This window comes from Primulina tabacum, chromosome 3 (assembly GCF_025594145.1).
Source record: "Primulina tabacum isolate GXHZ01 chromosome 3, ASM2559414v2, whole genome shotgun sequence".
Classification (NCBI taxonomy): Eukaryota; Viridiplantae; Streptophyta; class Magnoliopsida; order Lamiales; family Gesneriaceae; genus Primulina; species Primulina tabacum.
In genome coordinates this window covers 12,938,346-12,958,011 of record NC_134552.1, presented here as the reverse complement: position 1 = coordinate 12,958,011, position 19,666 = coordinate 12,938,346, and the positions used below count along the sequence as shown (strand labels likewise).

At 35.2% G+C, this 19,666-nt stretch overlaps 3 protein-coding genes across 3 annotated transcripts; 2 read left to right on the top strand and 1 right to left on the bottom strand.

Moving 5' to 3' along the window:
- Nucleotides 1–8,715: 8,715 nt before the first annotated feature.
- Nucleotides 8,716–9,681, top strand: LOC142540500 (large ribosomal subunit protein uL10c-like). The gene has a single exon (XM_075646702.1). The coding sequence runs from the start codon at nt 8,838–8,840 to the stop codon at nt 9,552–9,554; it is 717 nt and encodes a 238-aa protein (XP_075502817.1). The 5' UTR covers nt 8,716–8,837; the 3' UTR covers nt 9,555–9,681.
- Nucleotides 9,682–10,587: 906 nt separating this feature from the next.
- On the bottom strand, nt 10,588–12,101 carry LOC142540499 (dirigent protein 24-like). The gene has a single exon (XM_075646701.1). It carries the CDS (start codon nt 11,803–11,805, stop codon nt 10,699–10,701), a length of 1,107 nt encoding a protein of 368 aa, XP_075502816.1. The 5' UTR covers nt 11,806–12,101; the 3' UTR covers nt 10,588–10,698.
- A 1,546-nt stretch (nt 12,102–13,647) lies between these two features.
- LOC142540498 (protein TONNEAU 1a-like) lies at nt 13,648–17,596 on the top strand. Its single transcript, XM_075646699.1, has 8 exons — nt 13,648–13,899; nt 14,488–14,620; nt 15,326–15,414; nt 15,501–15,623; nt 16,084–16,217; nt 16,303–16,328; nt 16,420–16,576; nt 17,232–17,596. The coding sequence occupies exons 1-8, from the start codon at nt 13,813–13,815 to the stop codon at nt 17,281–17,283; spliced, it is 801 nt and encodes a 266-aa protein (XP_075502814.1). The 5' UTR covers nt 13,648–13,812; the 3' UTR covers nt 17,284–17,596.
- Nucleotides 17,597–19,666: the final 2,070 nt, after the last annotated feature.

Below are 19,666 nucleotides of genomic sequence, written 5' to 3'. Positions count from 1 at the left end.
GAGGCCGGTGTGCCAGCTCGAGCATTGATTTGATAGCGATTCGTTTGATTCTGACATGTGCTCAGTGGATGGGCATTTGACCCGATACCTCCACGACATACATGCATTGCATACCATATATCATTGTTTAGATATCTGTGGTATATATGATGGTTGTTCCATACGGAGCTTTGCTCACCCTCAAGGGGGGCTGTTGTTGTCTTTGTGTGGGGACAATGGCAGGTACTTCCAGGATATCAGTAGACCGGAGAAGGTGCTTCTGGAGGGAGTCACAGTTTGAGTTGAGGTTTATATTTTGTTCCCAGTATATATGTATATATATGTATCTATATACCGGAGCATGTTCCGAGAATATGAGTTGTTTGTATGTGATTGGTTTTGATTACGTGGGAGCATGTTTATGATGTGAGATGGAATACTATTTTTAGTATTCAAATAAAATGATTTGGGCTCATTGTAAAGAAAATTTAAACTCGTTTTCAGCTGTAATTAATTAACCCTAATCAGATTGCATTGTAATAACGATTAGGAGCTAAGGGCCCCACAATATAATAACCATCAAGCTTCACATAACAATAGTGATCAGCCTGATACCTCCGAAAACCATCATTATTCATTACACCATCAAACTTCTTGTACCACTGTCTTGGAGCTTGTTTGAGACCATACAAGCTCTTCAGAAGTTTGCGCACCATTTTTTCTTTCCCTCGTACTTCAAATCCCTGTGATTGATTTATTTCTTCATCTAGCTCACCATGAAGAAACGTCATCTTTACATCTAACTGTTCCAGATGTAAATCTTCTTTTACCATCAATCCAAGTACAGTCCTGATAGTAGTTAACTTTATCCACCAGAGATAAAATATCAGTGTAACCAATGACTTCCTTTTCACCTTTTACAACAAGTATTTATTTGTACCGCTTGCTACCGTCATGTTCTAACCGGTACTCCCACTTCCTATGTAAAACTTTTTTACCTTCAGGAAGTTCTGACAACTCCCATATGTGATTGGATGACAGTGAATCCATCACATCTTCCATGGCTAACTCCCACCGTTTCAAGGTCTCATAAACATCCGATTTATTTTTCACAAAATAAACCCACAATTTCCTGCTCGAATCGTCTACAGTAGTGCCATAATATCTTGAGTGATCTTCAAGGGATGTCACAAGAGATGGTCCACATACATCAGTACCAGCTCCAAATCCGTCGATTTCGGTTCTCTAACCTCATTTGAAAAGCTCACCTTCTTCTGCTTTCCAAAGATACATCTTTCACATAGTTGGTGTTCAACAGTCTTTAATCCTGGTAGCTTTCCTTTTGACACCAACATCTTCATTCACTTCTCACTCATATATCCAAGTCTATAATGTCATAGACTTGAATTGGCTCCAGCATCCACAGCTGCTAATATGTCTCTGCAACCGAAAGTTATATACAGTGTTCCAGTTTTCTTTCCTCGAGCAACAATCATGGCTCCTTTGTATACTTTCCAGGAACCATCACCGAAGATCACATTATGCCCTTCATCATCGAGCTGTCCCACCGAGATCAGATTGCGTGTCAATTTTGGTACATGCCTGACTTTGTTGATTTTTCAGACAGATCCATTTGACATCTTCATCCGTACATCACCCATACCAACAATTTCCAAGGGTTTTCATCAGCCAGGAAAACTTTTCCGTAAGCTCCCGCAATGTAATTATCGAATACATCACGATTAACAGTGAGTGGTATGAAACGAAGCTCTCGAGTCCATAACCCAAGAATCAACCGGGCTTTCCATGGATAGTAATAGAGCATCCTGTACCTCCTCAGTAACAACATTAGCGTCGTTCTTTGTTGATTTGCAATTCTTCTTCAAGTGACCAGCCTCACCACAGCTCCAGCACTTCACATTCTTTTCAAAGTTGCTTTTGTCTTTTCCATTTCTTGATTTGGACCTACCATGCCATTGGTTAAAATTCTTTTCGCCACTCTTGCCCCTTCCTCTGTTCTCGAGATTTAGAGCAGATCTCGATGATGTTCCTTCAACCGAATCCATCATGCGAACTTCTTCAGCAATAATTTGATCTCTAACATCATTGAATTGTAGCTTTCTTTTTCCAACAGAGTTGCTAACCGCTCCCCGCATCGGTTCCCAATTGTCTGGTAAAGACGCCAAAAGAATAAGTGCCCGAATCTCATCATCAAATTTAATTTCAACCGATGTTAGCTGTGAAACAATCGTGTTGAATTCATTGATGTGTTTAGCCACCGATGCATCTTCTCTCATCTTAAAGTTAAATAACTTCTTCATGAGATGTACTTTATTATTTGCCGATGGCTTTTCATACATGTCCAACAAAATGGACATTATCTCCTCCGTTGTTTTTGCCTCCGCCACGTTATGTATCACGTTCTTCGTTAGGGTCAATCGTATCACACCTAATACTTGTCGGTCAAGAAGCTTCCAGTCATCATCCTCCATCTTTTCCGACTGCTTTCCCGATAGAGGTTGATACAACTTCTTGCTATACAGATAATCTCTAATCTGTAACCGCCAGAACGAAAAATCTGTTCCGTCGAACTTGCTGATTCCCGGTCCCGATCCATCATCTCCGGCCATCACTTCTCTAGCCTTAGCAAAAAATCTAAAAAATCTTTTCTGATGTGGAAGATCAGACAAAGCTGCAACCACAGAGCATACTCAGAATTCTTAAGAATTTTCACAACAAGGCTCCTGATACCAGTTGTTGGGAGACTACACCGAAGCGATGTCGACCACGATGATAATAGTATCCAAACTTGCGGAATAAAATAATCAATAAGAACACAAAGATTTACGTGGTTCACCCAAAATAGGCTACGTCCACGGAGTACTGCAACTTTTATAACTGGAAGAAATATTACAACAAGTGTATACACCAATACACTCAATATTTCTCACTTCCAAACCCCGATTATACCGAGAAAATAATTTCTCTAACTCACACAAGAGAATTCCCGCACTCAAGAAAAAATACACTCTTTTTTTCTATGCACTCTCTTTTATCAAAGCTGAAAAGCTTTTAATTTTGGGATACAATAACTGAATGAATTGAGTTCTATTTATAACTAAATCCCTCAGTTCATTTTTGTAATGTTTTCGATGTGAGATACGTTTTTTTATTATTTAATTTAACGTGGATCTCACGCCATTAAATTCTTACCTAACAGATAAATTTCATATTTTCAACTAAAATCATCAATTTTTTTTTAACTGAACTACTCGAGTTTGTAGCTATAGGTCAAAATAGATCATGAGAATTAAAAACCCTACATTATGTAGGGGCAATACCGTAATTCGACCCTGAAATGGGAAATAATCAGAAACCAACAAAAATCAAGTGGACAACAAAATAAATAAATAAATAATAATAATAAAAGAAAAATCCTTAATGGAGACAGAGATGTCCTGTCAAAGACACCGAATCATAGACAAAACAGCCAATCAAATCACTTCTCCCCAAAAAAAGGAAATTTAAAAATCGTGGGTGAATCTGGGCCGTCCAATTTGTTCAATTCTTTGCCCAAAAGTGGGCCACCTGTGGAGGAGGAATTTTTAATAATTATAAAGAAAAAGGTTGAAATGTCCATTCAAAGATTTTTAATTGATTGATGGGAATGGGTTCCCTTTCAAAATCTCACTCACTCGCATTCCTTTTTTAGGGGTTAAAAATCAACATTCTTGGGTTTACTATAACTAGCAACTAAATTACACAATTTTAATCAATAATGTTATTGTTTTGAACATATTTTTTGTGAGACGGTTTCACAAATCTTTATATGTGAGACGGGTCAATCCTATCGATATTCACAATAAAAAATAATATTTTTTCATGGATAACCCAAATAAAATATTCGTCTCACAAAATACGATTTGTGAGACTGTCTCACACAAGTTTTTGTCTTTTGATTTTTGAGTTTTTCTTTTTTACTTTACTTGGTGAGATATTGAATAATTAGATACAAAAAATAATATGAGACTGTCTCATGTGTTAATTTTGTGAGATGAATTTTCAACCCGATCTTATTCATGAAAAATGCTCATATTGAAATGAAAAATAAAAAAAGATTAAAAAAAAAACTCCAATTCTTGGTTTGGAAAACAATGGATTTCACCTTTAATTAAGTAAATAATTAATTTCCTAGGGTTTGGCGTGCTGGGTTCTAGGGTTTTTACGTACACATTAGGGAATCAACTTTTAAAAACGTGAATAAGAATCAAATATATTTCACTCTGTCTATGAAAATAGGAAAAGTTAATTTCTTACATTCTCTTTCGGAGTTAGTAACTCCAACAATCCCTTTTTTTTTAAAAAAAAAAACCAATTATTTCTATATTTTATGTATTTGAAATTATATTCTATTGGCATATTACAATTTTTAAATAATAAAAAATAAATGTCAAATACATAAAATTTAAGATTGGTAAATACAAATAACCCGTAAAACAATAATGTAAATTTTTTTTAAAAAAATTTCTCTCTTCTATCTGCCTGTTATTTTGTTTGGTTCATGAATAAAATTGGAGAATTTTTGGTCTAATTATAGGTTCGATCTCGTACCTCTCATATTGTTAGAAGAGATATTTATATCACTTTATTCAAACGATCGTGGCCACTCTTATTATTTGAATATCATTACAAGATAGCATGCATTGATAAATCATCCAGTTAAATGTTTCGGCCATAGTAAATTAGTTCAAACATTTTTTTTTTTTGGAATAAAATGCATGTACATGGTTTTTAAAATAGATAGGTCTCTTGTGAGACGAGCTCACGAATCTTTATATGTGAGACAGATCAATCCTACCGATATTCACGATAAAAAGTAATACTCTTAGCATAAAAAGTAATACTTTTTTATAGATGTCCCAAATAAGAGATTTGTCTCACAAAATACGACCCGTGAGACCGTCTTACACGAGTTTTTGACTTTAAAATATATTATCTGATCACAAAAGATTTTATAGACTGTTTTGCATGTTAATTTGTGAAATATATTTTCCATCTTACTCGACCAATGAAAAATATCGTTTTTTATTAAATCCGTGTAAAATTTTTTATATATATAAAATAAAATTACAAGAAATTAGTGTATAATAAATAGTGAGCATACATATACGGAGCATCCATTTTGTTATCCGATTGGGTATATGAACGTGGCAGTGTGTAATGAAGATGCGGATAAGGTACGGTCGGCCGGTTCATAGGTCGAGTGGTGCATACGTTTTCACACTCAGAGAGATACACACGCGCCAATAAGCGCGTCTTTTATATACCAGGTAACTCAATGTCCCACAAAAGTAGTATTTATAAATTATAAATTATATTAGCATATTTATTTATTTATTTTAAAGATATTAAATGTGTATGGATGGGTTGATGTTTAAAATCATTTATGTTAGTATTTCGTTGCCCGGGTTACGTATTTGTATTGTATATTTTCTTTAATTTTTTATTTAAATTATCATTAAAAAAATTTGGTGCGAGATATAATGATTATTTTATTTTAGTATAATTTTATACAGGGGTCGTGGCTTGGTCATAATATACTTGATTACTAATTTAATATTAAAGAAAGTGGGACGTATAATATATGCTCGCCAAAAACTTATGTGAGACGGTTCTCACAGATCGTATTTTGTGAGACGAATCTCTTATTTGGATCATCCATTAAAAAGTATTACTTTTTATGTTAAGAGTATTACTTTTTATTGTGAATATCTGTAAGGTTGACCCGTCTCACGGATAAAGATTCGTGATACTGTCTAACAAGAACCTGTGAGATTACTCTATATGCTTTGGTATCTTTGAACGAATTTTCACCATGACTTCTTTTTCATTATTAAAGAAAAAACAAATTTTTAATAACTTTCACTCATCTCGCAAAATGGAAGTTAATTGTGCCAAAATTTTAAAACAACCCACATCTAATCGAAAAATTTATAGAAAAGTATTTTTTTTCTCCTTTCCATAATATGTGGAAGTTTATTATCTCATTTTCTCGTTCTTCCTATTTGCTGGTGTTTTTCCCCTAGCTCGATCTTGAACGACATAAATACACACATTGTGTGTGCAGAGTCACTCGTATTAGACAAAACTAAGCAATATATCGATCAACTATGAATCATATAAATTTTAAGATGTTGGTTCTCCTAAACAACAAGTTGGTTGGGAAAGCAAGCAATGTTTTGTTAAGATTAGGTATTACCAGTTGTAGATACTTCGAAACAATCCTTTTCCCAGGGGCGGAGGTACACTTGCTGTATCCGGGCTTTAGCCCGGATGGTCCAAATTTTTTACAAAATTATATGTAAATTTTTGTATAATTTTGAATAAATTTGATATTAGCCAGGGTAGATCAATTTAAAATATTAAAGGATGTTAGAGTTTAAAATTCTAGCCCGAATAACGTCAGATTCCTAGCTCCGCCCCAGCCTTTCCCCTTCATGGAATTTTCGCATCGATGGGACCAGTCTAGTGATTTAATTAAACGAGAAGTGTATGAAGTAATCTTCAACTTATACCTGATTAGGAAAGAAAATTAATTAATGGGATCGAAATGGCAAGGAAAAAAGATACCATGTTTCTTTAAAAAATCGAAATGGAAAGGAAAAAAGTACCATATTTCTTTAAAAAGCTGATCTTGTAGATAAAGTAGGCTTTTTTTGACAAAGTCTCACGCATATTTATTTGTGAGATATGTCACTATGTCTATATTTACAATAAAAAATAAAATTTTGTCATAAAAATTATTTTTTAATGGATAATTCAAATAGAAGATCATATCATAAAATTGACTCATAAGACAGTTTCACACAAATTTTTACGTGTAAATAAATAACTCACCACAAGAAAAGACACTATGTATTATTTAATGTTATCTTTACCAAGCATCCGATTTCCTATATTTGCAACAAAAGTATATTTGAACATTTTATGTGGTTACGGTTACAAGATTAAACTCAACATGGATGCTGCGGTCTTTAGCGGGTTTCACCGTTTTTAGATGTTCTTTTTAATAAAAATTGAACTCATAGTCGCTATTTTTCGGTATGGTGAATTATTGAGTTAAATAAATAGTCTTAAAATAATACTAGCCTGGTAAATTGAACTTTACAAATCATATACGACACGATCGTCCGAGAAAATGTTAATAAGAGGTATCAACTCTACAAAGACACTCACTTACTTCGTTAACTTAAACACTCAAAACGACAATTTTATGGTGTCTATTTTTGCTTTCACATGAACTTCTTGTCTTCTGGAAAAACCTAGAAAACATATAAATTTTACTAAAATATTATTTAAAACTTGATATTTATATCCACAAACCAAATGAACCAATCCCAGAAATACAAAAAATAAAATAAATGTACCCACCACTTCTGAAGTGGGATGTGTATTAAATAGTTCTATATCATGCAAGTGGGTTTAATTATTGAAAACATTATATATACTTTGATGTGGTTTGTATATTATTATTTTTATTAAAAAAAATAAAGAAAATAATAATAATTAACATGTTGAAAAAGTAGATAAGAAACGAGTGCAGAGGGTTTACTTGTCGGCAGGGGTACGAGGTTTTTATGCTTCGGTCTTCGAAAACGGGGACGTGGCTTCACTTGCTCCTTTCGTGTGAAATGTCCACTTTTTTCCCTCCCTCTGTTTAAGGTACTGTTTTTCCATAGTCCCAAAAATGTCCTTCCTAAGATTCAGTAATTACCGCACTTGCTTCCGGGCTGGGCCGGATTGGGCTTGCCGGTGGTGGTCCAAATTGAAAATGACCTGGACCTCACTGTTGGCAAAAACTGTCCTAATTGATATAATCACGTGTCAATTGCCATATCATATGGTTGATACTCCTTCAGCTTTGCCTTCATCTGCCATGTATTTAATGTATCTGACAAAAAAATTGTATGAGACGATCTCACTGGTCGTATTTTGTGAGACATATATTTTATTTGGGTAATATATGAAAAAATATTACTTTTTATGATAAGAGTATTATTTTTATCGTGAATATCGGTAGGGTTGACCCGTCTCACAGATAAATATTCTTGAGACCGTCTCACAAAAGACCTACTCCTAACACTTATTTCTTTTATCAGCTACAAAAATTATAACATGCAAGAGAAGTGAGTTCTGGATATACTAAGTAAAGGGGAGGCATGTACAAAAAAATCTTAATTTGAATTATATGATGATATTTTTTTTTATTTTTTGAAGTGTGCATATATATTTATGTTCAGGGGAAGGGGGAGAAGAGAAAAGCCCAATTCAATTATCGACTACTTTTCATGTAGTCCAAGTCCAGATGTCTTGCTTGTACAATATGGATCTAACAATATCCCATGTCCCGAATTTTAGTTGATTGATTTTCAGGCATATGTTTAAAATGCTACTACTAATTTTAGTCGTCGTATCATGAGAAACGATCATTGAAGTTTATTTATTTTGTTTACCGTGGATTTAAATTTAAGTTTTTTTCTTCGGGTTCTTGATTACATGAAATTGGGCTTTGATCGATTCGATCGATCAAAAAATAATGCACATTTTTTAGGACTTAAGTTAATAGGATAATATTAGTAGAATTAAGAAAAAATACTAATAAATACAGAAGTTGAAATATATATTTGAATTAATTGAAAAAAGGAAATGAGGTCAATACATAGGATGGATGATAATCTGATGTTTTCACCAGGGGAACACGACGTCGTATCTGTCTTCCGAAACTAGCTGCAGATAAAGGAACCAAAGCCAACTGCTCCACTCTTCTGCTTCTCCTATTCCCATCCATCCCGTCGACAATGGAGGCTACCCTCTTCACCATCCCCTCCTCCAAACCTCCGCCGCTTCAATACCTTTACTCCTATTCCGCCGACGCCTTCTCGTTCAAATCCCACTTCAATAACCCTTTCCTCGCCTCCAGCCACTGGCCCAAATTCTCTTCCAAGCCTTCACCTTTACACAGAATCCGAGCAGCCATCAGCCGCACCAAGAAAGAGGAAACAGTGGAAAAGGTCAAGGAAGAACTCCAGGACTGCTTCCTCGTTGCAGGCATTAGTTACAAGGGATTCACGGTCAAACGGTTCCAAGAATTCAGAAGCCAACTCCCCGAGTCTTCTAAACTTTTGGTAGCCAAGAATACCCTTGTGCTTAAAGCCATTGAAGGCACAAAATGGGAGGCTCTGAAGCCGTGCATGAAGGGTATGAACGCTTGGCTTTTTGTACACACTGAAGAAATCCCGGCTGCGCTGAAGCCGTACAGAGCTTTTCAGAAGGAGAAAAAGTTGGAAGAGAATGACTTTACGGGAGCCGTTTTTGAAGGGAAATACTATGGGACTGAGGAGTTCAAAGCGTTGGAGAATTTGCAGACGAGGGCTGAAATATATTCGCAGATTTTGGGTTCCTTGAAGGGTCCTGCTTCAGCTGTTGTGGGCACTATTCAGGCCCCTGCTAGGAATTTGGTCATGGTGCTCAAGGCATACTGCAAGAAGTTGGAGGAGGAGAATGCTGGCCAATAGTTGTGTTTTGTGTTGGCGAGGCAATGTATGTAAGTTTCTGGTCAATTTGAGTATTTTTTGAATCTACTAAAAATTTCATGTAACTCATTTTTTAACGATGATTGATCATTGAATTCAATAGCTGAAATATCTTTACCGAACATGGTTTGTTGCCCCGGAACTTCTTACGTCTCTTGCTTCACTCATGAAATCAAGTGCTTGTATGTATAAAGTGCCATCGCTTTCAAGTGGTGCAAATTTAGTGCAAGGTTAGCTCTGATTCTTTGCATCAGAATCTTGTGTATTATAGTCTTGTGACTCTTGTCTTTCTGTCTTGCTCGATATTTGGTAAGTTGTATAAGTTGATTTGCTCAAGCATTAATGATACTTTTGTGTGATTAAAAATTTTCATAATGACTTGAGAGGCTTTTAGTGATCTATGGAGAGAGAACTGTTGAAATTGTTAGGCTTAAACAAGTATTATTAAGAACTTTGTAGCTTCGAAGGTAATTTTAACCTACACTGTTTGTTCATTCAAAATACGGTGTCAAATAATTAAATACACTTCTATGTGATTGTTATATTGTTTGGTAGTAGAGCAGTGTAGTGTTACTAGCGGACTAAATAATATTGAATTTCGTGTTTCAGATTTTTTTTACAGTCTTGTAAGCTTGCTGTAAAGTTGGACTTGGAAGGATGACACGATTACATCCATGCTTGCATAACAACTTTAACAATGTATTAAATTTGGTGGTTTAGAATGCTGATGTTTGTTATAATCAATATAATTTGCAAATGACTACATCGATTTAGTTATTGGAACTTTCTTATCTAGAGTTTAGTTTTAACATTTGTTTATTTTGTATACTTGCTGGTCGTGTTCCTAGGCATGAAGAGTGAGCTATCATATGCCCAAACAAAACAATGCATTCATAGATTTGATTGGGAAGGCAAGCCAAATGTTAGAAACATTATTATCGAAATTTTAGGATAAGAAAAACATATGTTCTTTAGTTCGTGTTTGAGAGTGATTAGATATGTTGACACTAAATAGTAGATGAGCAGAACGTTATGTCACATACAAATGCATTTCTTCACACACAACCAAATTAATAGATACATCAACAATATTAACTTCCATATTTGTGCGATTGTATGAAACCCCCTATGGAGTAAGATAAACAGTGAAATGTGTAATTGTCTCGAGACCATCAGTGATGTGCTGATCCTCGTGTGGAAGAGTTTCAATAGTGGCATACCCTTTAGCATTTTCGTACATTCCAGTTCCTCCAATTACCACGATATGTGAAATTGGAGACGCTGTCCTGTGAACTCCAAAGAAACTAATGGTGTCATCAACCTCATGATCATGGCCATGAAACATTGTTGTTAAGGCTAGTGTGTGGCTACTTCCATCAGAAGAACTTGCCAAGTAAAACCCCTGAGCTTTTCCAAGAACTGTGGATCCCAGCTCATGCCCTTCTGTTAACTCATTGTCGACCACTGTTACTGATCCAAACATGAGCTGTTGGAGGGTTACCCCTGCCGGCAGCTGTCCTGCCGTGACAAAGGCCTGGTTGTTTCCGCCATTCACGATGTTGTTGTTGCCGTTATTTTGGAGGAGAGTGTTGGTAGGGGAGCCATTTAGGCCAATGAGGGAAGGAACATTGTTGTTATTGATGACTCCATTGATGGTATTGAGGGGTACTCCGCCGTTGATGGGGAAGATTTGGTTGTTGGGCTTCGAAAATGGGAGGGTGTTGGCATCAGAGTTGGCCACAATGCCAGTCACCACCCGGCCAGACGGGTGTGAACCACCAAGTATGTCATGCATGAAAAAGGACAATGTAGGGTGGTCGGTAGTGGCCGCACCAGCAGTTGTTCCAGTGGCCGCACCTGGTTTGGTGGCGGCTCCACCAGGTGATGCGGTGGTTACAGGTGATGCGGTACTGATTGTTGGCAGTGTGTTGGCAATGCCAGGAACGGGAGCTATGACGGGGGCAGCAGGTTGTGCCTCGATGGAAGGATTTGGTGGCACAACGGTGGCGGGAGGGCTCGGCTGTGTTGTGATGGGCGCCACCACAGGTTCCACGTCAGGGTTGTCAATCTCCGGTAGTGTAGTATCAGATGCAATAGGGGCGTCGTCTGGGAGTGGAATTTGTAGGCTGGCTTCGTCAAGAATTCGTGCAGAGTTGGCCATTGTAGTAGCTAGCAGCAGGAAACAAAAAATTGACTTGATTGTGTTGGATGTAAGCTTGAAAATTTGAACCATTTTGAATGTGTGGAAACTAATATTTTCAGAATGATTTCTTGAGTGGATTCACATTGGATTCTAAGCCTGTTTATATAGTTGGAATTATTTGTATAATTAATTAAACAAGTGGAGTTGATTGCATGGAGTTGGTGGATGGAATACCCTATTAGTTGAGCTAAGCGGAGTCTTGATTGGGGAATTTTTGTCTAAATGGTTTTGTTGAATACATGCAAAATAAGATAATATTAGCAGCCCTTTTTTGGTCGCCACTTTCTTCATCGTCGTTGTCGTTCGATTTTTATATTAGTTTGAAGTGGCATTTGTATGCTTTGTTCCATGACAAAGTTTCATGAATCGAAAGTAGTGAATTGTTGTACTCAAATTCTTGAGTAGGTCTTTTGTGAGACGGTTTCACGAATCTTTATCTGTTAGACGAGTCAACTTACCGATATTCACAATAAAAAATAATACTTTTTTTAGTATAAAAAATAATATTTTTTCATGGATGATCCAAATAAGAAATCCGTCTCACAAAATACGATCCGTCACACAAATTTTTTTACAAATTCTTTGGCTATTTTTTGGGATTAGAACCTATAGTTTAAAAATAATTTTCTATTTAAAAATTTGTTTGAGACAGAATTATTAGGTTATTTTGTTGTATTATTATTATTTTTTTTTTGAACTTCACATCACAAGCATTAATTATTTCTGGATGACAATGTGGCGTATTGGATATGATTTTTTATCCACGATTTTCATTGTCATTTATTATATTCATCTTAATATGTTATTAATTTATAATTGGCATTCTCGTATCATCGGAAGATTGGGTATTCATAGCCTACCTAAATATCATGTTTGTCATCTATAATTATATTTTTCCAAATTTAAATTATTTTGATGAAACTATATAAGTTTATAAGATTCTTAAGATAACAATAAGATAAAATATTTAAAATAAAAATTAACAAACTAATCATCATAAAAAACATAACAAAATGTAATCCAACAAAAATAGCATATTCATATTAATAATAATAATAAAAATTATTTCATCCAACTGCCATCAATCAACAAAATCATATTATAATTAATATTTCTTTATTATATATATATATATATATATATATACACTACACACACAATTTAATTAGATATTCAGGTCAAATTTGTAGTATAGCATGAATCTTTTTTGAAATTTGATTTGATTACAAAATGTTTTATTAAAATGCCAACATCTCTTCTATAGAGATGGTTATAAAATTATCTATAGTTCATTTCACGTTGATAACTAGTTATTTAGATTGAATCTTGTTATGTATAAAATCATCCTACCCGTCTTTTACTTGCAATATGATATATTTTGGTACCGAGATACCAAGTTTAAGATAGATCTCGAAAATTCTAATCATATTTATTCACATATTTTAAATGTACATAATTTTAAATTATACAATTCCTATATTTCGTCAAACACAAAAACTCATGTCAGACAGTCTCACGAGTCAATCGTGTAATACGGATCTCCGATCTGATATATGAAAAATATTATATTTTTATATTCAAAATATTATTTTCCCGGCAAAAGTGTCAGTTTTAAAATTATGTTTTGCAAAAATATTGTGTAATACGCATTGGTTTTAATGAAAAATATTAATTTTTATGTAAAAAATATAATCATGTAATGTACAACTTAATCTGAATAAAAAATTATTTTTTATGTCAAATATATCATTTTTTTTATAATATATTATTTTTCACGGTAGATATATTAACACGAGAAACTTTGCACATAAGTCCTCCTGTTTGTCAAAATATCAAATTTTAAAACGTAGATGCTATATTCTTATGTTTGCGCGACATCCTTTCGCTAACTTTAAAACGATCCATTTTTTTTTTTTATAGAAGAAGAGAATTCTTCGGAAATCCAAAATCCAACATCAGAAATTCGACAACACAGTGTGCAAAGGTGAAGGGCACTCAGTTTTGAAGGAGCTGAGAATTGGGGCAAATTCACTGAAAATGGACGATTACACCAGAGAAATGATGGATTTGAAAACCCTGGTCACTCGCACTCTCGAGAAGAAAGGCGTCCTTGCCAAGATCCGAGTTAGCTTCCCCCGCAGTCGCATTCTATGTTTCTCCTTTTAATTTGATGTCGTCTTTTTGTTTACATTTTCGCTCGGGGTATGAAATTTGAGATTTTAACTGAAGAAGGCTGTAAGGATCGTTTATTTCAAGTCGGTTTGTTGGAACCTTTTTCGAGTTACGAAACGAGGCTTATTTAGGTCGATTTTTGTCAGAAAATGGGCTGCTTGTTGTGATTGATCTTGAAAGTCGAGTGGATGTTGGATTTGTGATTTCACTCTCTGAAATTTGGGTTTTACTTATTCTCATACTGGGATGTTAGCTTCCGAATTGATGGATGAACTCGGGATGAGTTTGAATTATACTTAGCTTCGCAGATTTTATATTTAATTTTTTTGTCGAATATGATTAATATTAACTAAATGCCGGCCTTGTAATGATAGTAAGTTCGTGATATACCTAATATTCTCAGAAGAACTGTGAAGTAGACATGTAGTATTAATAAAAAGGCACCATGAAAATAAATTTGCACTTGCTGAGATGGCAAAAGAGTGTCACTGTGGTTGTTTTCTGGCAAGATTTGAAAGTTTTGCTGTTATTTGTTGTTAGGCTGAGCTGAGAGCTAGTGTGTTCGAAGCAATTGAAGAAGAGGATCGGGTGATAGAGAAAGAAGAAGGTCTACCTCCTGCACTATTGGGTAGCTGCAACGACCGTGCTAAGCAACTGCATAACTCTCCTTCAGGTACATAAGTTTCAACCTTTCCCGTTCTCTTTTTATCCATGATTTGAAGATACCAACTCATTTAGTAGTTTTCATTGTCCTTTGGTACCAATTTTTATTCAATCTCAAATCCCCTAGTTTTGCGGAGAGAACCTCAATCCCACCTGTTCTTTTTAAATAGATTAGATACAATTTGACTTAGGTCAAGATTCCTTGGTAAATCATTTTTCTGTTGCAATCTTCAAGTTCGAGATTCTACACCAGTTCTCCTTCTAACGCGATTAGTCTCTGATGCCAGCCTCCTTTTGCGTAACAAACATAAGAATATAGCATCTATGTGATCTGGCTCTGTGGTTTTCTCCCTCTCTTGGAACTTTTCCATCTCATCCAATATCTTACTATGTAGTAATGGGCATGCACGTATTTAACACCATGGTGTTACTTCATCCGCTGCATCTCGTTCTCTTTCTGCTCTAGCCGTGAATAGAAAATGAATTCCAGGACTTTGGAAACTTTAGTATAGTTTAAGGGTTATTGATGTTGTGTGACTGTGTTGACCAAGTAGGCAAAATTATGAAGTGACCTGAAACTCTGCGGCATTATCTTTTATGCTACTTATTACAAGCTGTATCAGTTTCTGAAACGGGTTCATTTTGAGCTTATAAAAATCAAGAATGATTAATATACTTGAATTTTTTCCCTGTAATTTTGTTTCATTAATTACAGGAAGGCTTTTGACTGCATTGGTATGTGAGTACTTGGAGTGGGCTCAATTAAGTCACACATTAAAAGTCTACTTACCAGAGTGTAATCTGGTACTTCTCCTCACTCTTGTCAGTTTTCTTACCCTTATTATCGCAGTTATGTAATTATGGTTTGTAAATTTCCTATTCATTTTCAGTCAAAAGATTCCTGGAAATCTGAATTAAAGGAATTTAGCAGCAAGAACGGGCATGATCTTAATTGGAATGGAGACAGCGGTCCTCTGATCCTGGATGTTCTTGAAGGGTTCTTAAAATATGAGGTCCAATTAAGTGCTTATTTAGGTTAATATTTGGAAATTGATTATCACTCATATGATGGTGTACTTTAACATGCACGGAAACTACTCTTTCTGCTATCTAAATTCTTTTCTTATTAAAAGAATGTTTTTGTGAATGAAACCTATCAAATGGGTTTTGTCAAGCAGTTAATGTAGTCTGAAAGTTTCTTTGTTCCTTATTGCTGTTGTTTTTAGTTGCTCAATCAACGAGAATTTACTATTAAAGAATCTATGCGACCTAGAATTTTCTTGCTTCATGATGTTTCTTGTTCGCTAGAAATTAAATTGATTCCTGATGTTATTGCAATGCATAATAAAAACTTCAATTTATTTTCTGAATGATTCTAGTCAGATCTTCAATCACAAAGCTCAAATCATGGCATCAAGTTCTATTTCTTAGATAATGTCAGCTTCTCTTGACATTTTGATGTGGCTCATGCAGAATTTATCTCAAGGAAGGGGTAGCAACAGGAGATTAACCCCTTCGGAAGCAGAGTCTCTATCCAACTTGGAGGCACGAAATATTAGGAGACCTTCGCCGCCCTCAGTTGCTGGGGGTTTACCTCCACTGGGAAGGTTTTGTGACCATTATTTATGGCTGTTTTTTTTCTCACACCTGCTTTCCTGTTTAAACTTGTAATTAATGGAATTCTCATTGCAGGCCTCTTCCTGTTTCACAATCATCCGGTAAGTAGTAAAACGGTTTTGATATTGTTCTACGACATCAGTTAGAACTTGGATTATTCCTTTTTATCGTCTTGTTTTGTGTGAGTTTTAGATAGAAGAGCTGGGTCTTCTACTTCTGGCTATAGGAAAGGCGATTACAATTGGAGATATGATAATGATGAACCTTCAGAAGATGTATTACGTGCTTCTGCTGCTTTAGAAAATTTGCAGTTGGATAGAAAAGCTCGTAGTCTAACCACATCTTGGAGGTTTGTTTCTGAACCTTGATGATGTATTCTAGAATTCATTTTATCTTGGTGTAACATCAGTTTAGATGAACTAATAGTTCTATTTGGTGAATTCTTAGACAATGTTAACTCATATCATACAATTATACCGGCATTAATGTTACTCCAGCACCATGATTGTGATTGGTGTATGATTTTAATTTTTTTTTTGGATTTGAAGACATAGTGGTAAGGTCACCGACTAGATGAGAAAAAAATTCATGGGAATGCAGTTAATAGCGTAGTGTAATCTCTAAGCTCACCGGTTCTCAAAGGTCAGCAATTCTTGTGTATTGGTCTTTTAGAGTTTTAAAATTATATGCATTCAGTCTTATGTATGATGAAAGAAGCAGAAAACTTTGCCGCACCGTGACGAAGATGAAATAGCAGGAAAAGAAATGAACTATTTTCAGCCCTCTGATGTAACAATCATTTGATGACATGCTATCTTAATGAATCATTGCAAGAATATCTGTATCTGTTAGATATTATTTAAAAGTTCCCAGAAGTGTTATATCAATAAAAAAACTTGGACATTACATACAAGAGTGGAAGTAAATCTCATCTGAAGAATTTTACATAGCATGTATTTTTTGTCTTTTTAAACACCACTGTTGTTCGATGACTTTTGTGGCAGGCATGCTGGAGATGGAGCTCCGGATGAAGATGGCAGGGTAGATCACATCTAGTCAAACGATCTCGACTTGGTTCTAAGAATTTTATTGATCCAACGATATACGAGATCGTTGTTCCTTCATGTATCTGTGAGTTGTATTTTTATGAGCTTAACCCTCTTCTGTTCTTACTCGCCATTGCACCATTTATCCCCATTTGTGCTCATTTTCCCTTTGTCGTATTGGTCCTTTACCAAGTTGGTCTAGTATGTGGTTCTTGTAGTTGTATGTAGACGATCTTGTGTTAGTTACTGAATTTTAGTTGCTTCTGCTTGTGTATCTTTCTTGAGTATCTTTAGCAAGGCATGTATTTTTATGGTTTGGAATATCTTATCTCGTGTTGTTTTGTTGTTTGCTCATGTTTATTCGGCCAGAAGCCCAGAACATAGAATTATTTTGTTGCAGTTCATGTTTTCGCTACAAAAGGCTTGTGGAAGAGGTTTTTTTAAAAAAAATAAAAAATCAAAGATCAACTTCCAGCGCTCCATACTTCATGAGCATCACTTGCAAAGTCTTTTACTTCCAATCAACAAAATATTTGTCCATAACCGAGTCACCAATGAGATATTAGAAGACTTCCATGTGAAATATAAATCGTGTAAATCTTCCAGGTTTTAAAACTTGATCCAACTGCCCATCAGATTAATGTCTGTGAGTATATTACAGAATTTTATCCCAATGTCCAGATGTGAGGGGTTAATGCCTTGGCATTCTAAGATCTAAGAAATTGCTTTTTTATGATTGAATGAGATAGGATGTTCCTATACTTTATTTTTGTGTTCTGCTCTTGAAAGTTTTACGAATATTTTTGCAATCCATCATGTGTAAAAAAACAGTCGATCGAGAAGTTTCTTCTTGGTTTCAGAATTTTCAAGTGTTCAACATTTTGAAGAGTCTGAGTTCATTTGAACTAAATTCCAAATGATATTTTTAGTGATCAAGGGGGAAAATTAATTATCCATCCGGTTTCTCTTTCAGTGTTTTTTGTTTGTGTTGGAAAGTTGTTCGACTGATGTATTAGAAACTCTTTCTACAATTTCTCATGGTTCACACACAAAAGTCATTGTCGGTAAGGTTTTAATCGGTTGAACGAATCAAATGGCTGTTTCTTTTAATGAATTGATTTTGCCGAGGAACATATACAAATATTTATTGTGGACTTTAAGGTCCATTTTTCTTGCGGCCGAAAGCTGATGAGAAGAATCTCGTTATTTGGGCATAAAGATTGTTTCTATTGTTGGCGGCAATTGATCGAAGAACAGGGGTTTAGAGTGAGGCAAGGTTGTGAGGTTGTGATTGCCAAACCCGGACGTCTTCTTGATTTTCTGGAGAGGTGGTATGCTGTATTGAATCACTGTAACTATGTTGTTCTTGATGAGGCTGACCGAATGATCGATATGGGTTTTGAACGGCAAGTTGCTCGTGTTTTAGATTTCGTGCCTTCAAGTAACGTGAAACCAGAAATTGAGGACGGGGACCTTGATGAGAAAAGGATTTATAGAACTACTTACATGTTCAGTTGAGCGTCTCGTTGATATCGGCACAGCGGGAAAGGCTACCGATCTTATTACTCAGCGTGTTATCATGATGATGGAGAACAATAAAATGTTTAGACTGAAAATTTTCTTGATGAATTGCGGGATAAGACTGCTATTGTATTTTTTAACAAGAGGAAGGTCGCTGATGATGTTGCTAAAGCTTGATATAGAAGGTTATCGTGTGACCACATTGCATGGTGGAATGTCGCAAGAACAAAGAGAAACGAGCCTCGAAGGTTTTAAAACTAAAGAGATACAAGGTGTTGGTTGCTTCCGACGTAGCAGGACAAGTTATTGATATACCAGATGTCGCGCACGTCATGAATCATGACATGCCGGATAAAATTGAGTAAATTTGTCTAAGCTTGCAAACGAGTTCAACTCCCTGAGTATTAACTTATACGGTTTTGGTGCATATACGCAAAAACAAGTTTTAAATGCTTTTTTTTTTCTTTTGAACAATTCTCCTCATATTACAACACGAATAGATAAAATGAATCCTCATATTTTAATGAAAATTGACATGATGTCTGACGATCCAAGGACTAAAATTTCACTCTATCATAGAGGGCAAACATTCCAAGTGTAGCTAAGAAAAATCAGCAATGTAGGTTTCATATCTTCCTAAAACTGACAATTTGTGTCACAAATTTCTTTTGAAAATTACATTATAAAACAACCACTATTTCCAAATCATTTTATATTTTACTTCAAAAGTAAGCAATGCTCGTCCACATACATTATAAACAGAACACCATTTGGAATTTTGGAAACACAACGGAATCAATTTGAAAGTTAGGGTTTCACACAATCATGTGCAGTCTCTACAGTGGGAAGATATGGTGTGGATAATCATATAT

What these genes read in the sequence shown, in the direction of transcription:
- LOC142540500 (XM_075646702.1), top strand. Translation starts at nt 8,838, where the DNA reads ATGGAGGCTACCCTCTTCACCATCCCCTCCTCCAAACCTCCGCCGCTT.
- LOC142540498 (XM_075646699.1), top strand. Translation starts at nt 13,813, where the DNA reads ATGGACGATTACACCAGAGAAATGATGGATTTGAAAACCCTGGTCACT. An exon ending in ACTGCATAACTCTCCTTCAG is followed by an intron (nt 14,621 to 15,325) that starts GTACATAAGTTT and finishes CATTAATTACAG; the next exon opens with GAAGGCTTTTGACTGCATTG. An exon ending in GGTTTACCTCCACTGGGAAG is followed by an intron (nt 16,218 to 16,302) that starts GTTTTGTGACCA and finishes TTCTCATTGCAG; the next exon opens with GCCTCTTCCTGTTTCACAAT.
- LOC142540499 (XM_075646701.1), bottom strand. Translation starts at nt 11,805, where the DNA reads ATGGTTCAAATTTTCAAGCTTACATCCAACACAATCAAGTCAATTTTT.